Source organism: Rhinoderma darwinii, chromosome 1 (genome assembly GCF_050947455.1).
Source record: "Rhinoderma darwinii isolate aRhiDar2 chromosome 1, aRhiDar2.hap1, whole genome shotgun sequence".
Taxonomy (NCBI): Eukaryota; Metazoa; Chordata; class Amphibia; order Anura; family Rhinodermatidae; genus Rhinoderma; species Rhinoderma darwinii.
Genome location: NC_134687.1, coordinates 641,094,222 through 641,113,091, shown reverse-complemented (window position 1 = coordinate 641,113,091; position 18,870 = coordinate 641,094,222). Strand labels below are relative to the sequence as shown.

The 18,870-nt window shown below is 41.8% G+C and overlaps 1 protein-coding gene and 1 long non-coding RNA gene across 3 annotated transcripts in view; one reads left to right on the top strand and one right to left on the bottom strand.

Annotated features, from left to right (window-relative positions):
- Positions 1-13,783, bottom strand: part of LOC142662128 (uncharacterized) — a 63,536-nt gene extending 49,753 nt beyond the window's left edge. Inside the window, exons 1-5 of the mRNA XM_075840138.1 lie at positions 13,528-13,783; positions 7,324-7,478; positions 1,525-1,679; positions 893-1,066; positions 687-810 (exon numbers count right to left, since the gene is read on the bottom strand). Coding sequence (XP_075696253.1) covers positions 687-810; positions 893-1,066; positions 1,525-1,602 — 376 coding nt within the window. The 5' untranslated portion in view covers positions 1,603-1,679; positions 7,324-7,478; positions 13,528-13,783. The remainder of the gene's footprint in view (positions 1-686; positions 811-892; positions 1,067-1,524; positions 1,680-7,323; positions 7,479-13,527) is intronic.
- Positions 13,784-15,632: 1,849 nt separating this feature from the next.
- LOC142678443 (uncharacterized) overlaps positions 15,633-18,870 on the top strand; it is a 14,585-nt gene continuing 11,347 nt past the window's right edge. The window contains exons 1-3 of one of the 2 annotated variants that reach the window (XR_012852633.1): positions 15,633-15,838; positions 17,486-17,583; positions 17,750-17,861. This is a non-coding gene — a long non-coding RNA (uncharacterized LOC142678443). Of the gene's footprint in view, positions 15,839-16,317; positions 16,760-17,485; positions 17,584-17,749; positions 17,862-18,870 lie in introns of those variants that run through there. The other variant, XR_012852632.1, reaches the window with a different exon arrangement.

The window sequence follows — 18,870 nt, the reverse complement described above, 5'->3', positions numbered from 1 at the left end:
GAAGACTATTTAGAAAGTGGTTTAATTTTGCATTGAGGAAGAAAATGAACAATATAAACTTTTTCAGTTAAAAAACAAGGTGTACATAGCCGTTAAAAGGAACCTGTTAGTAGGTTTAAAGCCACTAAACCACCAGTATGTTGTCATGATACTGAAGTTTAGCGTTCTAAACTTGCCTACCTCAAAAAAGGACACTTGGGGAATGGTTAGTAAAGTACATTAAACCTTACCGGAAGAAGTCCAGCAGCATCGGGTGCATGCACATATGAAGCAGAGGACACAACACCTCGTTTACTGAACGCACGCAGTAAACTGTCCTCTGCTTCATATGCGCATTCGCCTAATGTCGCTCCCGGACATTATTTCGGTAAGTTGTCATTTACTTTACTAACTATTCCCTAAACGTCTGTCAATGAGGTAGGCAGGTATTGAACACTATACTCCGACTGTATAACGTTATGCTGGAGGTTTAGTGGCTCCAAATCTACTGACAGTTTCCCTTAGTTATTATTGGTTGATCAAGGTTTCTTAGAAGGTGTGAACCTGCACTGTGATCGGATATCAGTGTATTTCGAAGTTATAAAATCAGCTGCACATCCTGAATAAAGTTAAATCAGAATAGAAATATATATATATATATATATATATATATATATATATATATATATATATCTGTCCCTTCTTACCTTGTGGTGTGCGCGGCCAGTAGTTCTCCATCATGACCTCCTCGTACAGATCCTTGTGTCCTTCTAGATACTCCCACTCCTCCATGGAGAAATAGACAGTGACATCCTGACACCTTATAGGAACCTGACACACACAATGATAGTCATTACCCAGACACCTCCAGTGCTGTTACTGTAGAATTTCCCAGCATTCCCAGCAGTGTCACCTCTCCAGTCAGCAGCTCCGTCATCTTGTAGATCAGTTCCAAGATCTTCTTCTCATGTATCCGGGAGTGAGGGGGAGGCTCTGTGATGGGGCTCTGACTACTGCTCCATCCTCCTGACTCATGGATGATGGGAGTCGTACAGTCACCCGATGTCTTCTTCACTATGGTATACTCCTGTGTATGGAGAGAGACACTTAGAGAACTGAACACAGTTTTCCCCCCTCAGTAGAGAGAGGGAGATTGTGACCCCGCTGTATAGAGCTCTAGTGCCCCCACATCTCTAATACTGGAGACCTCACCTACAAAAAGACATTGAGGAAATAGAACGAGGCCAAAACTAAAAACGAAATATTGGGGGGACTAGATGGACCATGTGCTCTCCTCCTGCCGCCATCTTCTATGTTTCTATATAGATGTCATCCTGATCCTCCTGGTTCCTGGTCATTCTCATTGCTCTACAACATTACTATTGCTGCATTGTTGACATGACACATAACTGACCACATTGGTGGCTGATCTTCAGCTTCTTGACGTCACTTGGAAGGTCTGGACGCTGTTATACAGGACACTGGATTCTTCCTATTATGTATTGTCCCTTCCCTATGTGTGACTTATAATGTAGAAAATTTTACCTCTCCGCTCAACAGGTAGATGATCTCCAAGGTGAAGTTTAATATTCTTCTTCTCGTCTCATTCCTGTCCTTGTCCATCCTTGGTGGGTCATTCAGGAGAAGGAACGTTGTGGAGGAGAAGATGAGAAAACTGGAGGATCTAGTACTGCAGACGTCTTTATGAAGAAAGGAGAAGATGGAAATCATACAGGGGACAACATCATGTGTGACATACAGAACCTCAAGAAAGAAGGATGATCCAGCGCTGAATGAAAGATTGTTCCCACTTTTATTGAAAAAATATTTAAAAATGAAACAGAGACGCAGTCTCAAGGCAGAGAGTAAAGGCAGAGAGTAAATACCCGAGCCTACGCGTTTCGAACACGTACGGTGTTCTTAATCATGGCAAAAAGATGTTAAAGCCCTATGTGTCTGTCTCGTTTATGTGCAACGTTAACGGCTGAAAAGCTACTGATTGGGTATCAGTGATTGGTAGAATTCGCTAGGAAAGGAGTGGCTCTGGATGATTCAGACGTAAGTAAAATTCAAGGGTGTTGTTTAATTAATTCGGGAAGATAATAGTACAAATTTGTCTGGAAAAGTAAAATGTTGGTGGTTTATTCTTATAGAAATGGATACAATATTTAATTTTAGAGTTATTTGCCGGCCATACAGAAAAAAGAGACAGGGACACATAGCCGTGAGAGTACTCATATATATACACGACATACAGCGGTGTTAGGAAAACACATAAAAATAGAAACAAAAATAGACACAAACAGACTAAATTGCAATATAGTGTTAGAGATTCTAAGTTTTCTATCATATGTATAAATGGAAACATGTGTAATATGTTTGATTACGGATATAAACGACAAAGATGTTGCACTGTCTGAGCGTTAAAATAGAAAGGTGAAACCTGTCTAATTCAAAAAGACACAAGATCGAAGATTCCCTTATCTAAAAATCAAGTGGGAAATATTGTCTTGATTTTGATATACTGAGCTAGATATCAATGTATGTTTGATGTATAGTAACATTTTATCATAAAGTTAGGAAACAGGAGGAATAAGTATAAAGTTAGGTCTTGACAAGTCGGGAGTAGTTTACCGCAGGAAATTACTAATGTGAATTCGGTCTTAATTTATAGAGCAGTCTTGTTTATTTGTACAGATATTCAGAGGGGGACCTCACAGAACAGCTCGAAAAGCAAGAGAAGAAGGTTCGCTCCGCTCCACCCGCATGGTAAGTCACGGGCAAGGACAACGTTTTGGCATTTGATGGTGATTTGGCCGTATTTTCGTTTGTTTTGTTCGGAACGATATGTTCTATTGTGGGGTACATAAATTACAACCTTTTATTGTAGCATGTGTATACGAACGGGAAGACACTGGAAGAGCTTGAATGTTTAGTAATGAAACATCAGTTCTTTTTGGAGATTTAAACCAAGTGGGAATCGAGTTTCTAGATTATAAATCCAAAATGCTTCTCTAGTTTAAAAGGAGATGTTTGAGATCTCCTCCTCTAATTGTGCCCCTGACTTTCTCGATGGCATACGTACAAAAAGAATTAACACTTCTGTTATGGCAAAAGATGAAATGTCTGGCTACAGATGTTTACAATGGTTGGGTTTCTTATGTACCCTAAATGCTCTAAAATGCAAATTTTAAACCTCCTGGTTGTGCAACCCACGTATTTTAAATTGCAACTTGTACATTTGATAATATAAACTATGTGATCGCTATTACAGTTTATATAAGATTTGATTGAGAAGTTGGAAGTTTCCGTAGAGTTGGAAAATTGTTTGGTAATTTTAGAGAAGGTGCACACTTTACATGGGTTGGTACCACATTTATAAAAGCCTTTTTTTGTGCCAACCATGTAGGTTTTGGGTTGTTTAATATTAAGAGTAAGGGAGACAGCATGTTACCCAGGGTTGGTGCTCTTCGAGATACCACTCTGCAGCTATTTTCCAGAACCTTTTCTAGTTTAGGATCTTCATAGAGAAGGGGGGTGTATTTTAGAACCATATTTTTGATGATATCAAATTGGTTGCTAAATTGTAATACCAAACTAGGGATATTGGAATTCTTGGTTTGGTTAGTATTTGTTTTACTGTCTCTTTGTCAATGGACAGAAGGGAGTCCCTGTTCTTGGTTCCGACTATTGCCTTGGCCCTTTCTAGTGTCCATTTCTTGTACCCACGTTCTTTTAACTTCTGACATATGATAGATTCTTCTTTAATAAATCCTGTTTTTAGACTGCAGTTTCTCTTGGCACGTGTCAGCTCACCTATTGGTATTGCAGAAATGGTGTGTTTAGGGTGACAACTGGTAGCGTGCAAGATGGTGTTACCAGAAACTGGTTTGTGAAAGATTTCTAAGCAAATTATTTCCCCAGTTTTAGAAATTAATCTGAGGTCAAGAAAGTTAATAGACGTGGAATCATGATTATGAGTAAATCTAAGATTTAAATCATTGTTGTTCAAAAAGGCCAGAAACGTCGGTATGGCAGATACATCGCCCTCCCAAATGAATAGGAGATCGGCGATGTATCTGCCATATCAGTGGATGAAGTGGGCACAAGGATTGATGGGAGACAATAGAAAGTGCTTCTTCCACCATGCCATAACCAAGTTGGCTATGGAGGGGGAGAACTTGGCCCCCATGGATACTCCTCTTTTTTGTAGATAAAAAATTCCTGCAAAGTTGAAGTAATTATGCATCATGAGGAAATTGGTCACCTCCACCAAGAAAGTTTGGAGTGACTGGTCGTACCCACTATATTTGGAAAGATGGTGAGTGAGAGCCTTTAGGGCAACTGTGTGTGGGATGCTGGTATATAGGGAGACTACGTCGCAGCTAAGCCACGTGTAGTTATTATTCCAGATTTTATTGTGAAGAACCATCAAGACATCCTTTGTGTCTCTCAGATGCCCAGGTACTCTAGAGACAAGTGGCTGGAGAAATGAATCCCACACAGGGTTAGTTTCAGTTCCACGGAACCAGAAACCACGGATGGAGCAGAGGAGGAATCTGATCTAGATGTACCCAGAAGTATCCAAAGATCAAGACCCAATCACAACACCAAACGAGACTTTTCAAAAAACGGGGAAAGACGTTGGCAGAGAAGCAAGCGATGAAATCCTTACGGGATAATCCAGATATCGTCATACGAATGGCGGATAAAAGGAGGCAGTATCACGGTCATGGACAAAGTGATTGATATATATATATATAAATCAATCAATCAGATCATGATATTGCTGAATGACAGATACATACACCAAATTACATCAAAACCCTACAAATAATTTTTCCATTGCATTAAAAAATGTATTAGATAAAGGCCTCGATATGGGCTTACTTTCAAACAAAGAACACAATTACCTGTTAGTGGAACATCCAGTAGTCCCTATCCTGCATGCTCTACCGAAAACGCATAAAGGAAGCCATCCTCCCCCAATGCGGCCCATTGTTTCGGGCATAGGATCCTTGACTGAGAGAACATCAGAGTGGTTGGATTCATTTCTCCAGCCACTTGTCTCTAGAGTACCTGGGCATCTGAGAGACACAAAGGATGTCTTGATGGTTCTTCACAATAAAATCTGGAATAATAACTACACGTGGCTTAGCTGCGACGTAGTCTCCCTATATACCAGCATCCCACACACAGTTGCCCTAAAGGCTCTCACTCACCATCTTTCCAAATATAGTGGGTACGACCAGTCACTCCAAACTTTCTTGGTGGAGGTGACCAATTTCCTCATGATGCATAATTACTTCAACTTTGCAGGAATTTTTTATCTACAAAAAAGAGGAGTATCCATGGGGGCCAAGTTCTCCCCCTCCATAGCCAACTTGGTTATGGCATGGTGGGAGGAGCACTTTCTATTGTCTCCCATCAATCCTTGTGCCCACTTCATCCACTGATATGGCAGATACATCGACGATCTCCTATTCATTTGGGAGGGCGATGTATCTGCCATACCAACGTTTCTGGCCTTTTTGAACAACAATGATTTAAATCTTAGATTTACTCATAATCATGATTCCACGTCTATTAACTTTCTTGACCTCAGATTAATTTCTAAAACTGGGGAAATAATTTGCTTAGAAATCTTTCACAAACCAGTTTCTGGTAACACCATCTTGCACGCTACCAGTTGTCACCCTAAACACACCATTTCTGCAATACCAATAGGTGAGCTGACACGTGCCAAGAGAAACTGCAGTCTAAAAACAGGATTTATTAAAGAAGAATCTATCATATGTCAGAAGTTAAAAGAACGTGGGTACAAGAAATGGACACTAGAAAGGGCCAAGACAATAGTCGGAACCAAGAACAGGGACTCCCTTCTGTCCATTGACAAAGACAGTAAAACAAATACTAACCAAACCAAGAATTCCAAATATCCCTAGTTTGGTATTACAATTTAGCAACCAATTTGATATCATCAAAAATATGGTTCTAAAATACACCCCCCTTCTCTATGAAGATCCTAAACTAGAAAAGGTTCTGGAAAATAGCTGCAGAGTGGTATCTTGAAGAGCACCAACCCTGGGTAACATGCTGTCTCCCTCACTCTTAATATTAAACAACCCAAAACCTACATGGTTGGCACAAAAAAAGGCTTTTATAAATGTGGTACCAACCCATGTAAAGTGTGCACCTTCTCTAAAATTACCAAACAATTTTCCAACTCTACGGAAACTTCCAACTTCTCAATCAAATCTTATATAAACTGTAATAGCGATCACATAGTTTATATTATCGAATGTACAAGTTGCAATTTAAAATACGTGGGTTGCACAACCAGGAGGTTTAAAATTTGCATTTTAGAGCATTTAGGGTACATAAGAAACCCAACCATTGTAAACCTCTGTAGCCAGACATTTCATCACTTGCCATAACAGAAGTGTTAATTCTTTTTGTACGTATGCCATCGAGAAAGTCAGGGGCACAATTAGAGGAGGAGATCTCAAACATCTCCTTTTAAACTAGAGAAGCATTTTGGATTTATAATCTAGAAACTCGATTCCCACTGGGTTTAAATCTCCAAAAAGAACTGATGTTTCATTACTAAACATTCAAGCTCTTCCAGTGTCTTCCCGTTCGTATACACATGCTACAATAAAAGGTTGTAATTTATGTACCCCACAATAGAACATATCGTTCCGAACAAAACAAACGAAAATACGGCCAAATCACCATCAAATGCCCAAACTTTGTCCTATATATGAGTACTCTCACGGCTATGTCTCCCTGTCTCTTTTTTTCTGCTTCGCCGGAAATAACTCTAAAATTAAATATTGTATCCATTTCTATAAGAATATACCACCAATATTTTACTTTTCCAGACAAATTTGTACTATTATCTTCCCGAATTAAACAACACCCTTGAATTTTACTTACGTCTGAATCATCCGGAGCCACTCCTTTCCTAGCAAATTCTACCAATCACTGATACCCAATCAGTAGCTTTTCAGCCGTTAACGTTGCACATAAACGAGACAGACACATAGGGCTTTAACATCTTTTTGCCATGATTAAGAACACCGTACGTGTTCGAAACGCGTAGGCTCGGGTATTTACCCGCACTACTCTCTGCCTTGAGACTACGTCTCTGTTTCATTTTTAAATATTTTTTCAATAAAAGCGGGAACAATCTTTCCCTTTTAAACTTCATTCAGTGCTGGATCATCTCTCCTTCTTACTTGTACTACACGCCGCGGGCCGTCGCGGGGATCCGAGCGAGATATCTGCAGACACAGAACCGGCGAGCTGGAGGTTTCCTCCCTTCTCTATACAGAACCTCACCTATTGATCATTGAGAGAAACATCTTCTCAGAGCCGTCACCACATGGAATAAAGGGGTATTACCAACACGGACATTTCTCCCCAGGAAATGCCAGAAATGTCGGAAAGATGCGGCTCCACCTCTGGATGGCCTTGTTAGGCGGTTTCTATAACTCCTATAGAAGTGAATGGAGAGACACAATCTGCTCAGGTCGTCCTGCTATATAATCTGCTGCCAACAGATCAGACTAGTGTTCAATGTAACAGATACCCTTTATGAATTAATACACCCCTAATATAAGTTTTTACAGATATTAGAAGTTACCTCAGAGATCCTGAATCTTCAGAGACATCTAAAAATCGTATTTATTACAGTATTCCCCTATTCCTTGTAGATTGTTTTACCGGATAGTAATTGTAATTCACTGTACCCTATGACTAACGTTTTGTTCACATCTGCAAGACAGACACCAACCACAGTTCATGGAAGGTGCCGGAAGTGCAGCGTGTATGTATGGGAGGTCCCGCCAGTTCAGTGTGTATGTACGGAAGGTCCTGACAGTGAAGTGTGAGGAAGCAGCATGTATTGTGCTGTGTGTGCAGGATCTCTGCATTATCTTATCACTTAGCAGTCACATCTTACACACAGACCTCTGTAAAGTGTGACCTGTTCTCCGCCTTCTACATTACTCTGTGCTCCTCCTTCTAGACCTGTACTCCGCCTTCTACATTACTCTGTGCCCCTCCTCCTAGACCTGTCCACCACACCCTCCGGATACAAATTCTCTAGTCCCTTGACATCACAGACTTGGCCCTCTCATGGATCTTCTCATAACCAACTAAACATTTAGTATTCCCACTCTCATGTCACCTCCACCTCCCACCCTTTCTATCAGTGTTACTCTTCTCCATCTACACCATTGGTCAAATGTACCTCACTGGTTATGGTGTGACCTCCCTGCTATCTAGAGTGTCTAACAGCTATCTCCTCCTTCACCTCCTGTTTCCTAAAGATCAACATGGAGAAAACAATCATTTTCACCCCATTTCACTCAATCCCCTTACCAGAACTATCAGTCACAGGTAATGGCTCCACACTTTTCCCGGTCTCACAGGATAACCCTTAATTTCAAACGGCACAGCCAAGCGCTTACCACTTCTTGCTGCCTCTACTTCAAGAGCCCACTTCGAAGTCAGTCTTCCCTCACCCTCGAACAGACATACAGTGAAGGAAATAAGTATTTGATCCCTTGCTGATTTTGTAAGTTTGCCCACTGTCAAAGACATGAACAGTCTAGAATTTTTAGGCTAGGTTAATTTTACCAGTGAGAGATAGATTATATTAAAAAAAAAAAAAAAAAAAAGAAAATCACATAGTCAAAATTATATATATTTATTTGCATTGTGCACAGAGAAATAAGTATTTGATCCCCTACCAACCATTAAGAGTTCAGCCTCCTCCAGACCAGTTACATGCTCCAAATCAACTTGGTGCCTGCATTAAAGACAGCTGTCTTAAATGGTCACCTGTATAAAAGACTCCTGTCCACAGACTCAATGAATCAGTCTGACTCTAACCTCTACAACATGGGCAAGACCAAAAAGAGCTTTCTAAGGATGTCAGGGACAAGATCATAGACCTGCACAAGGCTGGAATGAGCTACAAAACCATAAGTAAGAAGCTGGGTGAGAAGGAGACAACTGTTGGTGCAATAGTAAGAAAATGGAAGACATACAAAATGACTGTCAATCGACATCGATCAGGGGCTCCATGCAAAATCTCACCTCGTGGGGTATCCTTGATCCTGAGGAAAGTGAGAGCTCAGCTAAAAACTACACGGGGGGAAATTGTTAATGATCTCAAGGCAGCTGGGACCACAGTCACCAAGAAAACCATTAATAACACATTACGCCGTAATGGATTATAATCCTGCAGTTCCCGCAAGGTCCCCCTGCTCAGGAAGGCACATGTACAGGCCCGTCTGAAGTTTGCAAATGAACATCTGGATGATTCTGAGAGTGATTGGGAGAAGGTGCTGTGGTCAGATGAGACTAAAATTGAGCTCTTTGGCATTAACTCAACTTGCCGTGTTTGGAGGAAGAGAAATGCTGCCTATGACCCAAAGAACACCGTCCCCACTGTCAAGCATGGAGGTGGAAACATTATGTTTTGGGGGTGTTTCTCTGCTAAGGGCACAGGACTACTTCACCACATCAATGGGAGAATGGATGGAGCCATGTACCGTCAAATCCTGAGTGACAACCTCCTTCCCTCCACCAGGACATTAAAAATGGCTCGTGGCTGGGTCTTCCAGCACGACAATGACCCGAAACATACAGCCAAGGCAACAAAGGAGTGGCTCAAAAAGAAGCACATTAAGGTCATGGAGTTGCCTAGCCAGTCTCCAGACCTTAATCCCATCAAAAACTTATGGAGGGAGCTGAAGATCCGAGTTGACAGCCTCGAAATCTTAATGGATTTACAGATGATCTGCAAAGAGGAGTGGGCCAAAATTCCATCTAACATGTGTGCAAATATAAACAGAAGGAGATCAAGGAGCTGGATAGCCAAATATAGTAAAATTAAATACCTTTATTAACACATAAATACACATAAAATGTTAAAAGATACAAAAGGACTCTGTAGTTCCAAAACAGCACAACAGGAGAGACTCCCAGAAGTAATCCAGGTCAAGATAAACAAACAATCTAGGTACGAAGTATGAGACAAGGGCACAATGTCTAATGGTACGGATGCATAGTTATATCCTAATACAAGTGCAACCTTCACATACAAAGAACAGGGTGAAGAGTGGAGATGAATCACCTGAAAAACAGGTCCACAGACTAAAAAATCAGCCACCACCCCTCTATTCAAAAAGTCGTCTTACCCATAGTGAATGGCCCAAGAGTGTCGATCAAGTGTGCTGTTGAACCCCTTAGATTACTTCTGGGAGTCTCTCCTGTTGTGCTGTTTTGGAACTACAAAGTCCTTTTGTCCTTTAGTATCTTTTAAAATTTTATGTGTATTTATGTGTTAAAAAAGGTATTTAATTTTACTATATTTGGCTATCCAGCTCCTTGATCTCCTTCTGTTTATATATGAATCCATAGGAGTTGCCTTTTCTTGGTATTTAGGGAGGATGCTTTAACCACATTGCACCTAGCCCTCTATTATAATTGCCATATGAGCCCATTTTTTTGTGTGTTTAACGTGTGTAAACCTCATCATCAACTCCAAAAAACATCTGACTGCTGTGCTTGCCAACAAGGGTTTTGCCACCAAGTATTAACTCTTGTTTGCCAAAGGGATCAAATACTTATTTCTCTGTGCACAATGCAAATAAATATATATCATTTTGACAATGTGATTTTCTTTTCTTTTTTATATAATCTCTCACTGGCAAAATTAACCTAGCCTAAAAATTCTAGACTGTTCATGACTTTGACAGTGGGCAAACTTACAAAATCAGCAAGGGATCAAATACTTATTTCCTTCACTGTATATGCCCTCATCATCTACCGTCTAGACTACTCCACCATCCTTCTCTGTGGCTTTCCATCTAACACTACTGCACCCCTCCTACCCATTCTCAACTCTGCTGCAAATCTACCTCTCCCCTCATTCCCCCTCTGCGGTCACTCGTCACCCATTACCTACTAAATTAGAAATTACATGCAAGGCTATCAATATCCTGTCCCCTCCATATATCACTGCCACAATCTCCGGATACCTGCCTACACGTAATCTCCAGTCCACAACCTGTCCCCTCCATACAGCTCTGCCCTAAACTCCCGATACCTACCACAATATAACCATTCCACTACCTGTCCCATTCACACATCTCTGCCCTAATCTCCCAATACCTACCCACACAATCTCCAGTCCACAACTTGTCCCCCATCCATACAACTGGGCCCTAATCTCCCAGAAAATATCCGGTCCACAACCTGTCCCCTCCATACAGCTCTGCCCTAATCTCCTGATCCCTCCCCACACGTAATCTCCAGTCCTTACAAGACCTTCTTTGCTCTCCTTTTATCTGTTCCTCACATAATCGTCTATATTTCTCCCGTGCATCCCACCATAATCTGTAAATCTTTAGCCCAATACATCAGATCTGTCCCACCATCCAAAACTTCACTAGTAACCTGATCACCCCTCTTCAGAAAAGCTTACACCCTGAAATAACCCGGCTGCCACTACTCCACCAAATGAACAGCTTCTACCCTCACCTAATGTATCCTTAACTTGTAGAGTCTACGCGGGCAGGGTCTCTCCTTCTCTTGTAGAGTGCACTCTACGTGGGCAGGGTCTCTCCTTCTCTTGTAGAGTGTACTCTACGCGGGCAGGGTCTCTCCTTCTCTTGTAGAGTGCACTCTACGCGGGCAGGGTCTCTCCTTCTCTTGTAGAGTGCACTCTACGCGGGCAGGGTCTCTCCTTCTCTTGTAGAGTGTACTCTACGCGGGCAGGGTCTCTCCTTCTCTTGTAGAGTGTACTCTACGCGGGCAGGGTCTCTCCTTCTCTTGTAGAGTGTACTCTACGCGGGCAGGGTCTCTCCTTCTCTTGTAGAGTGTACTCTACGCGGGCAGGGTCTCTCCTTCTCTTGTAGAGTGTACTCTACGCGGGCAGGGTCTCTCCTTCTCTTGTAGAGTGTACTCTACGCGGGCAGGGTCTCTCCTTCTCTTGTAGAGTGCAGTCTACACGGGCAGGGTCTCTCCTTCTCTTGTAGAGTGTACTCTACGCGGGCAGGGTCTCTCCTTCTCTTGTAGAGTGCAGTCTACGCGGGCAGGGTCTCTCCTTCTCTTGTAGAGAGTGTACTCTACGCGGGCAGTGTCTCTCCTTATCTTGTAGAGTGCAGTCTACGCGGGCAGGGTCTCTCCTTATCTTGTAGAGTGCAGTCTACGCGGGCAGGGTCTCTCCTTCTGGACCAGTCTGTCATTCATTAATGTTTATGGTCTTGTTATGTACTTAACCCCTTGGACACGCAGCCAATTTTCATTCTCCTCCCTCATTCCAAAAGCCATAACATTTTTGTTTTTCCGGTGACATTGCCGTATGAGAACATGTCTTGTGTGGGACGTGATGTCGTTTATAAAGGGGTTTTCCACAATCAGACAACAGATGATCCACTAGATAGGTCATCAGTATATGATCGTGAGGGTCCGACACCCAGACCCCGTACCGATCAGCTGCCAGAGGTTTTGTACAGTATGCAGTAGTTGAAGCCGGAAGCAAATGGCTCCGACCACTACAGGGCGGCCGTTCTGTAGATCTGCAGCTCTGCTCCTATTCACTTGAACAGTATTGCAGCACGGCCGCTATTCCGTGACCGGAGCAGCTGCTTTCAACATGGACGGCTGGTACACGGAGGCAGCCGATTGGTGCAGGGTCCAGGTGTCAAACTCCCACAGATCATATACTGATGACCTATTAGGTGGAGGTCACAGTTGTTTGATAGTGGGAAAACCCCTTTAATGTACTGGGAAAGAGGAAAAAATATTGTGGGCTGGAATAGCGGAAAAAACTGTGAATCCTATTGTTTTATGGGTTTCGTTTTATCGGCGTTCACCATGCGGTAAAAATTTACATAACTTTATTCTCCGGGTCAATACGATTTCGGCAACACCAAATTTATGCATTTACCTTCTACAAGGAAAGAACGATTTGTTCAAAAAATAAAATGGTTTTGCGTCGCCGTATTGGGAGGGACAGAACGTTTTCTATTTTCCGTTGATTTAATTCTTTTTTTCTGCCGATTAAATAACTTGGTATTTTAATAATTTTGACCTTAAACGGGTGTGGAGATTACGTTACTTATTTTTAATGCTGAAATCATTTTTTTGTAAGAAAAAAACACGTATGACAATGGTAACCGGTCAGCATCGCGCAATTTCATCGGAGGACAGAGGAAGCCGCGATCTCTAACTGATCAGATGCCGCGGTCACTATTAATCACGCCATCTGAGGGGTTAAACACCCGGGATTGCGCTGTCTCTGATCTTGGCGGTTGCAGGCGGCTGTCAGTAGTCGTGTACGGTGCAGGCTCCGCTCCTTCTAATGTGACGGCGCACGTACAACAGAATACTATAGATCTCATGTCACCAAGGGGTTAAACCCTCCTGTATTTCATATTTACAGCACTCAGAATAATAATAATTACAAACACTGTGCCAAACAAAAACGCACCAAAGACGGACAGAAATGACCCTTTATAACCTTACCTTACTACTGCATCATGGGAACTCTCCTGACTGATAACAGAGAGAACACTAAACAACAGCGGTGACCAGAAGTCATGTTGCTCCACCTCATAAACGGCAACAGCTGAAGGACCTGTGAAGACGTCACCCCCACATGACCGTGTCAGGAGGGGCGGGGCTTATCAGTGGAGATGACGAATGGTCACGCCCCTCACAGAGCTCCGCCCACATGTTACGAGAGCGCCATCATTTTACACAGCAAGTGATCATCATCACTTCTCCACATAGCAGAGGAGCCCCGCCCCCTCACAGATCATAGCCCCTCATGTCACGTGATCATTATCGCAGGTCCTTCATCCACCACTTCTTTCCACCGATAAGCTCCGCCCCGGTCGCGTGGTGGTGACGTCATCACAGGTACTTCAGCTATTGCCCTGTATGAGTGTGTATACAGAGAGCTGTCAATCATTGAGTGACCCCGCCCACTGGACTCCTAGCCGGGATTTAACCCCTCCAGTGCCGGCCTCTTTGGGGTAAGTTGTTATTTCTGGTCTTTGTAGTGGTCGGGTGTTTTGTGGGACGAGTCGTATTTTGTAATGACATAATATTCGCTACATACAACTTATTCACTGACTTTTATACATTTCTTGTTAATGTCGTTCACATGTTCACACGTAGCGAATGTTCCGTCTGTGATTGGCTGCAGGGGTCACATGACGCCTTATTTTTATTTTTATATATATATGTGTAACCTGCAGCGTTGCTGTGAACACGCGGAGGAGCCGCAGAGGATTCTGGGAACAATGGCGTTTGTTGCGGAACTTGACTTTCCATTTAACTTCATGGGGCAATTCTGTAACAAATGCGCAGCGAATCCGCGGTATAAATCAGATATCCTGCGTGTCTATAATCCGCCCCGCAGGTTAACCCCTTAACCACCAGGCCCGTTCGTCATATAAAGTATCACATAATGTCACTGCAATGGAAAAAAACTTCTTTGTGGGGTGAAATAGGAAAAAATAATTCTGATTCCTCCAATGTTTTTGTTTTTTTTGTGTGGTAGAAACGTCATGATAACTTTATTCTGCGGTCGATACGAATACGTCGATAACACATTTCTATAGTTTTTCATGATGTGCGACATTTACAAAGAAAAACGAATCGTTAAAAAATATTTGTTTTGTGTCGCTAAATTGTCAGAGCCAGAAGTTTTTATTTTTCCGTAAATGGAGCCGAGTGAGGACTTGTTTGTTGTTTGTGGGACGAGCTGTAGCTTTTGATCACTTTTTATTAAAAATAAATGTTTATTTTTTGTACATAACTAAAAACCACGTCTTATGAGGTGTCAGCAATGTCTCCCCAGTATCCGCCATGTGTCAGGTTGTCAGGAGTCAGGTCTTCATTGTCTGAGGGAAAATGTCTTCATTTTACTCTTCTCACCTGAGAGATATGCCATAAATGTCTGATATATGGGGGTCCCACCTCTGTGTGGAGAACGGGGGTCACCCGACCCGCCTGGTGAGGCGATGACTACATCCAGGTGGAGAATGAATGGAGGGGTGACCACACATGTGCACGACTCTCTCCATTCACCTGTATAGGAGGTCCAGAAACAGCCGAGCACGGCCAGAGGTGGAGCCGCATCTATCAGACATTTCTGGCATATCCTGGGGAGAAATGTCCGTGTTGGGAATACCCCTTTATTCCATGGGGTGACGGCTCTGAGAAGATGTTTCTCTCAATGATCAATAGGTGAGGTTCTGTATGTCACACATGATGTTGTCCCCTGTATGATTTCCATCTTCTCCTTTCCTCATAAAGACGTCTGCAGTACTAGATCCTCCAGATCCACCAGTTTTCTCATCTTCTGCTCCACAACATTCCTTCTCCTGAATGACCCACCAAGGATGGACAAGGACAGGAATGAGATGAGCAGAAGAATATTAGACTTCACCTTGGAGATCATCTACCTGTTGAGCGGAGAGGTAAACTTTTCTACATTATAGAACAAGTCACACATAGGGAAGGGACAATACATAATAGGAAGAATCCAGTGTCCTGTATAACAGCGTCCAGACCTTCCAAGTGACGTCAAGAAGCTGAAGATCAGCCACCAATATGGGCAGTTATGTGTCATGTCACCAATGCAGCAATAGTAATGTTGTAGAGCCCCATCACAGAGCCTCCCCCTCACTCCCGGATACATGAGAAGAAGATCTTAGAACTGATCTACAAGATGACGGAGCTGCTGACTGGAGAGGTGACACTGCTGGGAATTCTACAGCGAAGACGCAAGGAATAGGAGCAGAGGCGGCGGCGGTGGCAGGAGCAGGTAAGTTATGTTCGTGTATGTTCATGTAATACTACTTTGCTCCGAAAATGGCGGCACACAGTGTAGGAGGTTTGAAGATTCAACCCCCTCCTTCTCCTGGCACTAGCTAGAATAAGGGAGGGGGGATTGTGTGAGGACACTAGAGCGAGTGTGTCTACTCCAAATTTGCAGCATAAAGCAATGTGGTTGCTTTACCACATTGACCATGCTGCAATTTTGGGAACTGCTCCCTCTAGTGACCAGCATATGGAAATGTTATAAATTAGAATCTAATTTATAATATTTCCTGACTTGTGAAAAAATGAAAACAATGTGTAATCACTCAAATAATGATTGTTTAACTAAAAAAGAAAAAAAGAATTCTAGCGACACATTCTCTTTAATACCGTCATGTGCAGCACATATACACGTGTGTACAGTGACATGTAATGTAGGAGCTCCACAATTTCGGCTCCTTTTACATGACATTAGATCCCTGTGTTTCGTGCTGCCGGCTGCTCATAACTCTGCATTACAGGTCACATTACATTGTACAGCGCTGGCGGCCGTTCTGGATACAGGAGCCATGAAGACGGGCAGGACGCGCTGTCTCCTAATGCAGAGTTATGGGCAGCCGGCAGCGAGGACTATGGGCAGTCTGTGCTGTAGTCAGAAGTAAACCTGGTAATACAAGTCATGTAGAAAGACGATTATCGGCACACTCCGGCAGTATAATAGTTTCCTATATAATGTCAGTATAATCGGAGGTTCTCTTTAATATTACAAGTTATGGGTACTAGATTCTGGAGATGGGACGCTGATCCAGGGATTTATTCTGATTTCCAGATTTGGAGTCGGGGAGGAGTTTTCCCCTAATTAGACAATTGTCATCCACCTCATGGGGGTTTTATCTTCCTCTGGATCAACACGGTCGGATTATAGGTTGGTCTTGATGGACTTGTGTCTTTTTTCATCCTTAGTAACTGTAACACAGAATGTATGAAGCTAAATTTACCTCTAATATAAAGTACAACGTGTTCCGGAAAATCAATTGGATAAGTAAAAGCTTATATTGTTTTTTTTCATTTGACTTTAGTTAAACATTTTTTCCTCGTGTTTTCACAATACAGCTGTTATCTCTCCTCTATACACAGGAGCTGGATCATTCACTGAGACATAACAGCTGTATCGTAAAAACTAATAAAAAAGTTTTAATAAAAGTCAATTTAAAAAAAAAACATGTTTAATTATCTAAACCCAATATATATTAATAAAAAGTAAAGAAAATATTGCCTCCGGGTGTGTACACAGCCTTTAGGAGGCTAATAAGCAGGTGACGCTCTGACACTTTTGGGCTGTCGGGGAACTCTTAAAATAGAGGCGTCCTGTGTCCCGCCAATTTCATGTGTATCCGTGTCCATAGAACGTAGATACAGTTAAATACTATGGCGGAGCAGGGAGCCGCCAGCGCCCCACCATTCGCTCTGTTAGGCCACAGTCTACTTTAGGCCTGCGGCTTACAAGGCGTAGAGACCACGGCACAAGTAGTGAGGACCTCAACATTGTAATTCCGGCTCTGTTATATAAACATAGAAGTGTCTGATCTATAGACAGATATACAGTAGATATACAGTAGTCATGTATTCAGTCACTGTGTGTTTCCTACAGATGGATCCAATAGGAGAAATCCACCAGAGAGATGTCCCAGTCCTCTGTATTCCCAGGACTGTCCAGAGGAAAATCACAATGTCCCAGAGAATCATCAGGTAGATGAAGCTGAGCCGTATACCAGATCTATATAGGGGGGTGTGGTGCTTTTTGGTCCTGTGGTCATAGATGTGGTCATAGATTTTGGTGGTTTCTTATGTTGATCTGTTAGATTCTTCGCAGTCTCTGCTGTATTGTACTGAATTGTTACATATGTGAAATCAGGGGGAAGATCTGACTAACATTAAAGTGGAGGATGAAGAAGAAGAGCGGGTGAGGGGCGATCAACCGTGTAAGAGTGAAGTGGAGGAGGAAATTCCAGGAGGTGTTACCAGAGGTCAGTAATAATGACATTAGAAAGTGAATTGGGAGGCTTGTTAAGGTGAGGTTCCTCCTTAGTTCTACATTACAGTAACACGTCAGACAATGTGTTATACATAGTGCAGGACCTGAGGGAGCTGTGACTGCACTTAGAAGTTCTCTACAAGGTGATCTATGATTCCGGTCATGCACTAGGCTTAGTATTACATGATGGATAAATATCTGCCTGTGTTTCTCATCACTGAGGACACCATTAATCCTGGCCAAATAAATCAGAAAGAAATATATATTTTATATTGTTTGCATATACACATCATTTGTTGTTTGTTTATCTGTCCCTATACTTGCCCTATTGGAATATCAGAATATTGAAAAAATAGATATAAAAATATGTGTATATAGTATCTCAACCATAGATTTTAACATCAGTATACAAGATAAATTAGTATGACAAACAAAGAATATACAATATTGATTTGTAACAGGATTAAATACAATGTATATATTGTGAATATATACATATATAGGTGAACATACAGGTGAACATATATTACACATACAAATGAAATACAAAAATAGAATACATATATATACATATATATAAAAAAAATCATCAAATACACAGTGTAGAATTAGTATATAAATATATAAAATATATATACAAAAAGTACAATCATTATAAATAAATACATTTATACACATGAAAAATATAAACATAAAAGATTCCCCATATATACACACACATATATTAGCACGTACATAGTATGAAAACATATTGTGTATATGCGTGTTATGGATATCTGATATATTGCAGACCTGAAATGTGTGAAAAAAAAAAGGCGTAAGGTGTAAAAAAAGATATAGAAAATAATACAATAATCTAAGTAGTGCACAAGATAAATGTGACACAGTAATATGATCAGGCCGCTCATGTTGCTCCAACACAGAAGAGAAAAAACACGTCAATAACCCAATTATACGGATATAGAGACCATATACCCATGCATTTATACATAGGTACCAAT